General features: G+C 38.8%; 1 protein-coding gene across 1 annotated transcript in view; it reads left to right on the forward strand.

Annotated features, from left to right (window-relative positions):
* Positions 1 to 726: 726 nt before the first annotated feature.
* Positions 727 to 15,201, forward strand: part of slc12a1 (solute carrier family 12 member 1) — a 29,422-nt gene continuing 14,947 nt past the window's right edge. Inside the window, exons 1-11 of the mRNA XM_046864308.1 lie at positions 727 to 1,178; positions 2,191 to 2,328; positions 2,461 to 2,536; positions 4,087 to 4,182; positions 4,423 to 4,562; positions 4,961 to 5,071; positions 5,184 to 5,295; positions 5,403 to 5,530; positions 5,832 to 5,916; positions 6,023 to 6,174; positions 6,255 to 6,362. Coding sequence (XP_046720264.1) covers positions 936 to 1,178; positions 2,191 to 2,328; positions 2,461 to 2,536; positions 4,087 to 4,182; positions 4,423 to 4,562; positions 4,961 to 5,071; positions 5,184 to 5,295; positions 5,403 to 5,530; positions 5,832 to 5,916; positions 6,023 to 6,174; positions 6,255 to 6,362 — 1,389 coding nt within the window. The 5' untranslated portion in view covers positions 727 to 935. The remainder of the gene's footprint in view (positions 1,179 to 2,190; positions 2,329 to 2,460; positions 2,537 to 4,086; positions 4,183 to 4,422; positions 4,563 to 4,960; positions 5,072 to 5,183; positions 5,296 to 5,402; positions 5,531 to 5,831; positions 5,917 to 6,022; positions 6,175 to 6,254; positions 6,363 to 15,201) is intronic.

The raw sequence follows: 15,201 nt of genomic DNA on the forward strand, positions 1-15,201 counted from the left end.
CCAGTTGCGCTTCCAGATCTTTCCCCAGCTCTTTTCCCAGCTTCTCTCCCAGCTCTTCTCCAGCTCCTCTACCAGCTCTTCTCTTAGCTCTTCTTTAGCTCCTCTCTCAGCTCATCTCCAGCTCATCTCCCAGTTCTTCTCCAGTTTCTCTATAAGTTCCTCTTCCAGCTTTTTTCCCAGCTCTTCTTTAGCTCCTCTCTCAGCTCCTGCAGCAGGTTTGTGGTTCTTCTCTGAACATTGTTTTTAGATCATTCTGTTTAAATTCATTTTTACAGAGATCCGTGTAGTGGGTCAGATTTTGGTGACCTTCAGTCCTCATACTGAGACTGAGGTCTATAAAGATCAGAGAGAGTGTGTGAGATGTAATCAGCTATTACACTTCTCCTGAACAAAAGTGTTTTTCAGAGCGGCTGTATCAAGCGAGTCTTTGATAATCCTAATAGAACATTAATAGAAGAGCAAAAGACCCAGAACCATAAAACCTGGAACATTCAGTCTCAAACCCGATCTGATTAATAATCAGTGATCCTGTTCTCCACTCACTGCTCCGCTATCTTTCTCACTGTGTTTATGACCTGGTTAAAGTTTAAACACACGTTTCACGTCCTCCTTGATGGAACAATGATGTGTTCTTGCCCCCTGCTCCAACATTCTTTGGGTTTGCGGGTAGAAAAAGTGTAATTTGAGCCAATGAGGTGTGAGAGGGAGTGATGTGACTGGTATATAAACAGAATGTTAGTGCTGAGATTGAGCTTCCAGAAAAAAAACCTTGCAAACTTCTTCATCCAGGAGGACAAACACACTGCTGAGCTTCATAACATCTATATCAGTTCCAGAGTTCAATCTGATGCTGGAGTAAAGAATCTTTTTTCTTCTGTGAAACTGAGTGATTCCACAATCCTGATCTGCTGAACTCCTCACAGACAGGATCACAGATGGAGAATTCAGCATTTGAGAAGACTAAAGATGATCCTCCACTGTACGAGGAGACGTCGTTCTCTGGGAACGGTTATGGAAACGTGGACCATCGCCCTGTCAGGCCATCCGTGGTGAGTGCCTTCGGCCACAACACGCTGGACAGAGTGCCGAGCATCGACTTTTACCGCAATGCCGGGAGTGTGAGCGGGCAGAGAGTCATCAGACCTTCACTGCAGGAGCTCCATCAGGTCTTCCACAAGGTCAGTGATGAGATCAAACACACCACAGTGGAGAAGAAGGAGCAGAAGTAACTGCATTATCTCTATATGACCCACTTCAGTACAGCAACAATGTATCAGTGTGCATCTCACACACAATATACAATTAAATTTATAATGAATTACTGTGACATGAAACACACACAAACAGACACAGTCTTCTTCTTTCTTCTGTACTTAATATTAAATATTGAATATATTTGTATATTTTTTTATTATATATTTCAATATGTTTTCTGACATGTTAAATGATGACTTTGAGATACTAGAGTGTATTAAATCTTTTGGGACACAATGTAATTTAGATATTTATAAATGCACTGCAGAGAAAACACAGATGCATAATCAGGTCCAGACTCAATGAATATGTAGATGTTTAGACATGACCCACCCCCAAAACCTGATAGACTGCATATTAAACCTAATCTTATGTGAAATAAAGTCTTGTGTGGAGCGTGACCTCACGTTCTCACTGTGTATAAAAGTCCTCATTGTGTATTAAAGACCTCAAGTCCTCAGTGTATAGAGCTTTGCAGTGTGTGCGGTGTATGGACTACAGTCTGCTCTGATCTCCATCACTGCACCTCAACATTGTTTATCTGTAATAAATGGACATTCGGTGGAACCCAGATGAGGATGAGGTTCCCTCTTGAGTCTGGTTCCTCTCAAGGTTTCTTCCTTCTGCATCTCAGGGAGTTTTTCCTTCACCACAGTCTCCACCGACTTGTTCATCAGGGACAAACTTACACTTATAAAGAACATCTTCGATTTTATCACCACATTATCTGTGTAAAGCTGCTCTGAGACGATGTTCATTATTAAAATCGCAAAACAAATAAACATGAACTGAACTGAATTTATGTGAATTATTATCACTGAGTCCTCTGTCCCCACTTCTCACAGTATATAGTGAAACAGTGTTTGTGTGTGTGTGTGTGTGTGTGTGTGTGTGTGTATATGTGTGTGTGTGTATATGTGTGTGTGTGTGTGTTAGAATGGAGATATGGATATGCCACACATGCTCGATGATAGTGAAGGGAGTGATGTTGTACAGGGTGATGATCTTGAAGCTCCTCCAGCTCCAGATAACTCCGGGGGTGTGGTTAAATTTGGCTGGATTAAAGGAGTTCTGGTAAGTGTGTCTCACACACACTCACACACACACACACACACACACACACACACACAATGGATTATGATTGTGTGCAATGTATGTATATGTGTTTAATTGTATTTGTGTGTGTGTGTGTGTGTGTGTGTGTAGGTGCGATGTATGCTGAATATTTGGGGTGTGATGCTTTTCATTCGTCTCTCATGGGTTTTTGGACAAGCAGGATCAGGTGAACAAACACACACACACACACACACACACACACACACACACACACACACACACACACACACACACACACACATGTAGAATGGTTTATTTTAAAGAGGTCAGAGGTCAGCAGTTAGTGGTTATAGTTTGATGTATTCATCCCTCAGGTGGTGAAGCGAGAGCAGTTTAAGGACAGAAGTTGTTTTCTATGAGGTCAAATTTATGGTGTGTGAATAATGGATGATTTGAAGCCAGTCATGTAGCACTAACTTGACACCTTCATAACAGAGTGAGGGGTACAGTGAGGGGAGTAGTGAGGGGTACAGTGAGGGGAGTAGTGAGGGGTACAGTGAGGGTACAGTGAGGGTACAGTGAGGGTACAGTGAGGGAGCAGTAAGGGGTACAGTGAGGGAGTGAGGGAGCAGTGAGGGGAGCAGTGAGGGGAGCAGTGAGGGGAGCAGTGAGGTACAGTGAGGGAGTAGTGAGGAGCAGTGAGGGTACAGTGAGGGAGCAGTAAGGGGTACAGTGAGGAGTAGTGAGGGAGCAGTAGGGGTACAGTGAGGAGTAGTGAGGGTACAGTGAGGGGAGTAGTGAGGGAGCAGTAAGGGGTACAGTGAGGGGAGTAGTGAGGGGAGCAGTGAGGGGAGTAGTGAGGGGAGCAGTAAGGGGTACAGTGAGGGAGTAGTGAGGAGCAGTGAGGGGCACAGTGAGGGAGCAGTAAGGGGTACAGTGAGGTACAGTGAGGGGAGCAGTGGGGTACAGTGAGGGGTACAGTGAGGGTACAGTGAGGGAGCAGTGAGGGTACAGTGAGGTACAGTGAGGGAGTAGTGAGGAGCAGTGAGGGAGCAGTAAGGGGTACAGTGAGGGGTAGTGAGGGGTACAGTGAGGGGAGCAGTGGGGTACAGTGAGGGTACAGTGAGGAGTAGTGAGGGTACAGTGAGGGGTAGTGAGGGGTACAGTGAGGGAGCAGTGAGGTACAGTGAGGGAGCAGTGAGGAGCAGTGAGGGGCACAGTGAGGGGAGTAGTGAGGGAGCAGTGAGGGGTACAGTGAGGGAAGTAGTAAGGGGTACAGTGAGGGGTCCAGTAAAGGGGAGTAGTAAGGGGAGCATTTAGGAGACCAGCAAATGGAACAGTGAGGGAAGCACTAATCTTTATAAGCAGAAATGAGGAAGTTTTTAAAGCTGAAGGGGCGGAGCTTCCGCACAATTTTACAGTTTGTGATGTTAACAAATACAGGATGAAACAAGTTGTTGTTATTGTTTATGTTGTTTGTGTAAATTTGTTATTGTTGGTTGTGTTTTTATTTTGGTGGATCATTAGTATGAGTTTAGGTACACCTTTGATCTCTCGAATGCACACACACACACACACACACACACACACACACACACACACACACACACACACACACACAATCAATACATCTGAGCATCACACTGATGCAGCCATCTTGGAGAAAGTCGTGCAGTGTTCGAAAATATTCACAATTATTCATGTTTTAGCTGAAAACCTACATGCTGTGATGATCTGTGTGTGTGTGTGTGTGTGTGTGTGTGTGTGTGTGTTCAGGTCTGGGGATTATTATTATTTTACTCAGTATGGTGGTCACTACACTCACCTGTCTGTCCATGTCAGCCATTTGCACTAACGGAGTCGTACGAGGAGGTACACACACACACACACACACACACACACACATTTTAATATTTTGTATTTTATTTGGTATATATTTGTATGAAATATTTAAAGAAATAAACTCACACTGAGTCACACTCCACTTTCATTTACATTCTATATAACGCATTCATATCTATCTATCTATCTATCTATCTATCTATCTATCTATCTATCTATCTATCTATCTATCTATCTATCTATCTATCTATCATGTGTGTGTGCACTCAGGAGGAGCGTATTATCTGATCTCACGCAGTCTGGGGCCGGAGTTCGGCGGCTCTATCGGTCTGATCTTCGCCTTTGCTAACGCGGTTGCCGTGGCGATGTATGTAGTGGGGTTTGCGGAGACAGTGGTGGATCTGTTTAAGGTACCAAGCTGGAGATCAGTCAGAGCTTCTGTTATTTATTAAACATCATTATTCGGTACTGTGTGGGTTCCTGATAGAGTGCCTCTGTGGAGCTACACACACTGGAAAACACATTTCTGACTTAATGGCCTGTGAGAAATATATTCTTGCTAACTGCTTCTGCTTCACCACCTGGCTGTGATTAATACCCCGGGGGCAGAGCACATGACTTCACACACCTACACCTTCATCAGTCAGCGCAAGAGTTCTGTGTTTCAGTTACTCTTACAGATGAGAGTAAAAGTTCTACACAATTTTCTCTATAATACTGACACACACATACTCACTCACACACACACACACACACACACACACATACACACACATACACACACACTAATGTATTGTGGTGATTGTAGGAGAATGACGTCATCCTGGTGGATGAAGTGAACGATATCAGGATCGTGGGCTGCATCACTGTAGTGTTACTGCTGGGGATCTCTGTAGCAGGGATGGAGTGGGAGGCTAAGGTCTCTCTCTCACACACACACACACACACACACACACACACACACACACACACACACACACACACACACACAGTCACTTATATTCTGATATTCTGTGTGTAATGTTGTGTAGGCTCAGGTTGTTTTGTTGGTGATTCTCCTGGTTGCCATAGCGAATGTGTTTGTGGGGACAGTGATTCCCTCCACCAAGGACAAGCAGAGCAAAGGCTTCTTCAACTATCAAGGTGATCTTCATCTTCATCATCATCAACATAATAAGAGACTGTGATGGTGTGTGAAGACCAGGGTTGCAGTTTTGGTCTTGTATCTCAGCATGTTTATTTCACCACAGCGTCCATCATGGCTGAGAACTTTACTCCAGAATTCCGAGATGGAGAAACCTTCTTCTCCGTCTTTGCCATCTTCTTCCCAGCAGCTACTGGAATTCTAGCAGGTGCCAACATTTCTGGAGATCTGAAGGTAAAAACTGGACCAGAAACTAGTTATTCAATTAGAAAGAAAACATTTAAAGTGTGTGTGTGTGTGTGTGAGTGAGAGAGTGATGTAGCTGATATGCTACAGATTTAGTCCACTTAGAAGAAGCTCTCACACCTTTCTGTTAGTTGAAGGAGAGGTTTGCCTTTCATGGTGTCTATGGTGTGGGTAAATATATAATAGATGAATGTGATTAGTAGTTTACTGCTGAATGATCAGAAGGTTTCTGGGTCAAATCCCATCAGTCACTGAGGCATTACACATCTGTGTGTATGTGTATTTGTAGGATCCCCAGGATGCTCTTCCCATTGGCACACTTCTGGCCATCTTCATCACAGGAATAACCTATCTCGCCATTGCGCTTTGTGTGTGTAAGTACAGCTAGCACATGCTAACACATGCTAACGCTAAGTCTCCTCAGCTCCAGCTAGACACTACTGTAAAATTCCATTCAACAAACGTCTGCTGTGTGTTCAGCTGGTACGGTGGTGCGAGATGCCACAGGAAATGTGAACGACACCATCACAATGGGTTCCAGCTGCAATTTCTCCTCCGCCTGCAACTTCGGTTACGACTTCTCCTCATGTGCACACACTAAGTGCCAATACGGCCTGATGAACAACTTCCAGGTCAGAGGTCAACCCAGAAATACTGACCTGAAACAAAATAAACACATTTCACGTGTGTGTGTGTGTGTGTGTGTGTTCAGGTGATGACAATGGTATCTGGAGTTGGTCCCCTCATCACTGCAGGAACCTTCTCTGCTACTCTCTCCTCTGCACTCGCCTCCCTGGTCAGCGCTCCCAAAGTCTTCCAGGTCAGACAGAAGCTGCACAAAGCTACACATATACACTACACACATACACTAAACACAAACACACTACACCCAATACACAACACACTAAACACACTACACATATACACTACACACACACACTAAACACAAACACACTACACACAATACACAACACACTAAACACACTACACACACACTAAACACAAACACACTACACAACACACTAAACAAAACACACACTACACAATACACAACACACTAAACACACTACACATACACTACACACAACACACTACACACACACACTAAACACTACACATATACACTACACACATACACTAAACACATACACTACACATATATACACTAAACACACTACACATACACTACACATACACATAATACACTAAACACTACACATACTACACACATACACTACACATACACACACTACACACACACTAAACACACTATATACTACACACACACACACTAAATACACTACACATATACACACACATACACACTACACACACATACACTACACATACACTAAACACACACACACACTACACACTAAACACATATATATACACTAAACACTAAACACACACACACAATACACACACTACACACTAAACACTACACATACACTAAACACTACACACACACATACACTAAATACACTACACATAATACACAACACTAAACACACTACACACTATACACTACACACTAAACACATACACTAAATACACTACACATATATACACTATACATATACACTACACACTACACACACTAAATATACACTACACATACACACTACACACAACACACTAAATATTAATTAAACACACTATACACACACACTACACTACACACTAAACACAAACACACTACACTAAACACATACACTAAACACACTAAATATTAAACACACTACATACACTACACATACACACATACACTACACACATATACACTAAATACAAACACACTACATATACACTACACACTAAACAAAACACACTACACAACACACTAAACACACACACTAAACACTAAACACACTACACTACACACAAACACACTAATATAATAACACACTACATACACACACACTAAACACACACATACACTACACATACACTAACACAAACACACTACATATACACTAAATATAAACACACTACATAATAATAATACACTAAACACACTACATATACACTACATAATAATAATAATACATAATACACTAAACACACTACACTATACACTAAACACACTAAACACACATACATATATACACACACACACATACACTAAACACTACACATACACTAACACAAACACACTACATATACACTACACACACTAAATACACTACACACACTACACATACACTAAATACACTACACACACTAAACATATACACTACACATATACACTAAACACACACTACACATACACTAAATACACTACACACAAACACACTAAATAATAAACACACTATACACTAAACACTACACACACTACACCCAATACACAACACACTACACACTACACATATACACACACACACATACACTAAACACAAACACACTACACACAATACACACACACTAAACACTACACATATACACTAAACACACTACACAATACACAACACACTACACAATACACACACTAAACACACACACTACACACACACTACACATACACTAAACACTACACATACACATAATAATACATAACACACTAAACACACATACACACATACACATAATAATACACATACACTACACACAAACACACTAACACACTACATATATACACTACACATAAACACACTATAATAATACACTAAACACACTACACACTAAACACAAACACTACACACACTAAACACACACACACACACATACACTACACACTATATACTACACATACACTACACACACTACACACACTAAACACACTATACATATACACTAAATATTAAACACACTAAACACACATATACACTAAATAATAAACACACTACATATACACTACACACAAACACACTACACACACTACACAACACACTAAATACAAACACACTAACACACTACATATACTACACATACACTAAACACAAACACTACACAATACACACACTAACACACTACATACACACACACTAAACACAAACACTACACAATACACACACTAAACACACTACACATACACTACACATAAACACAAACACTACACACATACACTACACACAAACACACACACATATACACTACATACACTACACATACTAAACACAAACACACTACACACTACACACTATACACACACACTACACAATACACTAAACACTAAACACTACACATATACACTACACACACACTAAACACAAACACACTACACAATACACAACACACTAAACACACTACACATACTAAACACACACACAATACACAACACTAAACACACTATACACTACACACATACATTAAACAAAACACACACTACACAATAACACACTAAACACTACACACACACTACACAACACACTACACATACACTAACACACTACATACACTACACACTACACAAACACTACACAATACAACACACTAAACACACTACACATACACTACACACACTAAACACAAACACACTACATATACACTAACACACTACATACATACACTAAACACTACACATACACACTACACACTAACACACACATATACACTAATAATAATAACACACTACACAATACACTAAACACATACACTAAACACTAAACACACTACACATATACACTAAACACATACACTAAATATACACTACACAATACACACACTAACACACTACACACACTAAACACACACACATACACAACACACACTACACTATACACACACTAAACACACTACACATATACTACACATACACATACACTAAACACACACTACACATACTAAACACACTACACACTACACATACACAACACACACACACTACACATAAACACACTACACACACACTACACAACACACTACACACTAAACACACTACACACTAAACACACACACACACTATATACACTAAATACACTATATACTACACATACACTACACACTACACATACTAAACACACTACACTAAACACAAATACACTAAACACACTACACACTAAACATTAAACACACTATACACACTAAACACTACACACAATAACACACTACACAATACACTAAACACATATACACTAACACAAACACACTATAATAATACACTAAACACTACACACTATACACATACATTAAACAAAACACACACTAATACACACAACACACTATATATACACATACACTAAACACTAAACACAAACACACTACACACACTAAACACACATACACTAACACACACTAAACACATATATACACTAAACACTAAACACATACACTAAACATAAACACACTACACTAAACACAAACACACTACACACACTAAACACACACTACACACTAAACACAAACACACTACACATATACACTAAACACACTACATACACACACACACACATAAACACACTATACACTACACAACACACACACTATATACACTACACTACACTAAACACACACTACATATACACACACTAACACACACTACACACTAAACACATATATACACTATACACTAAACACACTAAACACAAATACACTACACACTACACTATATATATATACACTACACACAATACACATACACTAACACACTACATACACTACACTACACACACACTACACATAACACACTACACACTACACTATATACTACACATACACTAAATACACACTACACAATACACTACACACATACACACACTACACACATATACACACTAAACACACATATATACACATACACTACACAAACACACTATACATATACACTATACACTACACACTAAACACAAACACTACACACATACACACTAAACACACACATACACTAAATAAACACACTATATACTACACATACACTACACATAATAATACACAATACACACTACACACTACACACTACACATATACACACACTAAATACACACACTAAACACACTAATACACTAAACACATACACTACACACAATACACACACACATATACACTAATAATAATACACTAAACACTAAACACACTAATACACTAAACACAAACACACTACACACAATAACACACTAAACACACTACACACATACACTAACACAAACACACAACACACTAAATACAAACACACTACACTAAACACTACACATATATACACACATACACTAAACACAAACACTACACATACACACTACACACACACACACTATATATATACACACACACTATATACACTAAACACACTACACATACACACACTAACACAAACACACTACATACACTAAACACACTAAACACACTACACATATACACACATACTAAACACACACTAAATACACACTACACACTACACATACACTAAATACACTACACACTACACACAAACACACTACACACATACACACTAAACACACATATACACACACAACACACACACACTACACACTACACACTAAACACACTACACATATACACACACATATACACTACATATATACACTACACATATACACACACACTACACATATATATATATATATATATATACACATATATATACACACATACACACTACACACACACTATAATATATACACTATATACACTAAACACACTACATAATAATAATAATAACACACTACACACTATACACTACACAAACACACTAAACACAAATACACTACACACTACACATACATAACACACTAAACACAAATACACTACACAATACACTAAATACAAACACACTACACACATACACACTACACACTATATACACTAAACATAAACACACTACACAATACACAACACACTAAACACTACACATACACTACACAATACACTAAACACAAACACACTACACAATACACTAAACACAAACACACTACACACAACACACTAAACACACTACATATATATACATAATACATAACACACTAAACACACTAAACACACTACACATACACTAAACACAAACACACTACACTACACACACTACACAATGCACAACACACTAAACACACTACACACACTACATATACACTACATACACTAAACACATACACTACACACTATACACACACACACACACTAAACACAAATACACTACACACATATACACTACATATATACACTACACAATACACAACACACTAAACACACTACACATACTAAACACACTACACTACACACTATATACACACACATATACACTAAATACAAACACACTACACATACACACTACACATATACACTACACATACACTAAACACAAACACACTACACACATATATACACTACATATACACTACACACATACACTACACACTACACACATATATACACATATATATACACATACACTACACACAAACACACTACACTAAACACACTACATATACACACACTAAATACACTAAATACACTACACACACTACATATACACACACATATACACTACACTAAACACTAAACACACTGCACATATACACTACACATACACTAAACACACTACACACAACACACTAAATACAAACACACTACACTACACACACTAAATACACACACATATACACTATATACACACACACTAAACACTACACATATATACACTAAACACACACACTACACAATACAACACACTATATACACTACACACATATATATATATACACTACACACTATACACACACATATATATACACTAAATACACTACATACACTAAACACACTATACACATACACTACACACACACTACACACACATATACACTACACACAAACACACTATACACTACACACATACACTAAACACAAACACACTACACTACACACATACACATATACACTAAATACACTACACATATATACACTACACATACTAAACACACTACATATATACACTACACAAACACACTATACATATACACTACACACAACACACTACACACACATACACATATACACACACACACATACACACACACTATATACACACACTAAATAATAAACACACTACACACTATACACTAAACACAAATACACTACACATGACACACTACATGCATATACACTACATGACACACTACATGCATACACTACACATGACACAGTACATGCATATACACTACACATGACACTACATGCATATACACTACACATACACAACACATTATATACTACACATACACTACACACATATACACTAAACATACACATATACACTACATATATACACACATACACACTACACATATACACTACACATGACACACTACATGCATATACACTACACATGACACAGTACATGCATATACACTACACATGACACAGTACATGCATATACACTACACATGACACACTACATGCATATACACTACACACTACACACTATACACACACACACATACACATATACACTACATGACACACTACACACATACACTACACACACACACACATACACTAAACACATACACTACACATATACACTACACACACACACACTACATATACACTACACATACACACACATATACACTACATGACACACTACATGCATATACACTACACATGACACAGTACATGCATATACACTACACATGACACACTAGCATACAAGCCAAATGAAAGTTAGACACTGTGTAAAATGTAAAAACAGAATGCAATGATTTGCAAATCTCATAAATCTAAATTTAATTCACAAAAGTATATAGAAAAGTTTCCTTCTTCTTTCGACTTCTCCCATTAGGGGTCGCCACAGCCAGACTATTTTTACCATTTTAGGGAAGGGGGAAATAAGGTAATTTTTTTATTTGATGGCTGCAATACGTCTCCTTTAAACTGTTATCCCATGAAAAGAAGACACTTTAAGCTTTACTGTCAATTATTCAAAGCTGATATTGCTCAAAAAGATAAGTTACAGATGATGAAGTTCTGCAGTCTGCATAGAAATGAGCTGCAGATCAGTAAAGGCTTTTGTTCTACATGTTTGGATAATGATATTGAGTTAACATTCATATTAATGACCAGGTAGCAGACAAGCTCTTGTTTTACAGTCATGACTATTCATATTGATGTGCGGCCTTTTGTCTTATCTCAACAATACACACACACACACACACACACACACACACACACACACACACACACACATAAAATCATATAAATCTGTAAAGGGAGATAAAATCGCATCTCTATGCAGATCTCCAAGTCTCTGTTGTTACTCCGCCCCCAAGAATCATTTCTCACTTCTCAATTTCTTTGTGCAAATCTCAGATAAAAGAACTTTTTTGACTGTCTATTTTTTGTTTTTGTTTACTTATTTTTGTGAACAAAGTCCAGTTAGCACGAGCTGGAAACAGCTGTTTATATAGAACTGAGAGCTGCATCTACTTTCTGGTGTGTCACAGTGCACGTGCTCCACCGTTTGACCACTAAGAGATTCTAAAGAGTAGTAAAGCTCACAAACGTGAGTTCCATATATCGTTAGAATCCTGCACTTATTGGCTACATTTCCATCAATCATTTAGTTTACATAATGCTACTGGCTGGAAATAAAAGGTTTGAAATAAGAGGTGATGCAGAAAAGACACCTGCAGAGTGAGTGTATGCTCAGGTCCAAGAGTCTGCCTTTCCTAATTTTTTGTTTTGTTTGTTTTGTTTTGTCTCATTTGTTTTGTAACACTATATTCTACCAGCCATATTAGGTTTTTTTACCAGTAAGATGTTGTTTTTTATGCGAAAGTTATTCAAAACACACACACACAAACACCAGCCGAAGTTCTGTGACGTAAACAAAGGAATAAACATCTAAATCACAACACTATTGTTTGTTTGGAGCAGAAATGCTTTACAGCATGTTGTTCACTGGAGCCTCATCTTTCCTAATAAACCGGGATTCGCAGCAGTGGATGTGTTTGTTACTCGTTATTACAATATTAATGTGAGTAGTGCATTTTTTTATGGATGTTGTTGTTGTGTACTGCTCACACACATTCAGCAAATACATTCGTTATACGTTTTCCATAAAAAATCAGAGGTCTGAAATCACTGCTTGAGGCTCAGAGCTTTAAAATGATGTTTTTACATTTACATTTAGCAGACGCCCTTTTCCAGCGCGACATACAAAAGCGATTTAAGTCTCTAGTAATAAATAAATCTACACTGTACACCAGATTATAAATATAACTCTTGAATTCTACAAACTTTGTAAGTGCTAATTTAAGTGTTTTAGGAAGAGGTAGGTCTTTAGTTGTCACTTGAAGATAATCAGGGACTCTGCTGTACGGACATCTAGGGGAAGTTCATTCCACCATCTCGGTGCCAGAACAGAGAAGAGCCTTGAAGTGTACTTACCTCTCATTCTGAGAGAAGGTGGTACCAGTCGAGCAGTGCTGGAGGATCTCAGACAGCGTGGTGCAGTGCGAGATGTGATAAGGTCACTGAGGTAAGATGGTGCTGGTCCATTTTTGGCCTTGTAGGCATCATCAGTGTTTTGAATCTGATACGTGCAGCTACTGGAAGTCAGTGAAGGGAGCGCAGCAGTGGGGTGGTGTGGGAGAACTTGGGCTGATTGAACACAAGTCGTGCAGCTGCATTTTGGATCATTTGCAGTGGACGGATAACGTTCAGGGGAAGACCTGCCAGCAGAGAGTTTCAGTAGTCCAGTCTCAAAATCA

This window comes from Silurus meridionalis, chromosome 13 (genome assembly GCF_014805685.1).
Source record: "Silurus meridionalis isolate SWU-2019-XX chromosome 13, ASM1480568v1, whole genome shotgun sequence".
Classification (NCBI taxonomy): Eukaryota; Metazoa; Chordata; class Actinopteri; order Siluriformes; family Siluridae; genus Silurus; species Silurus meridionalis.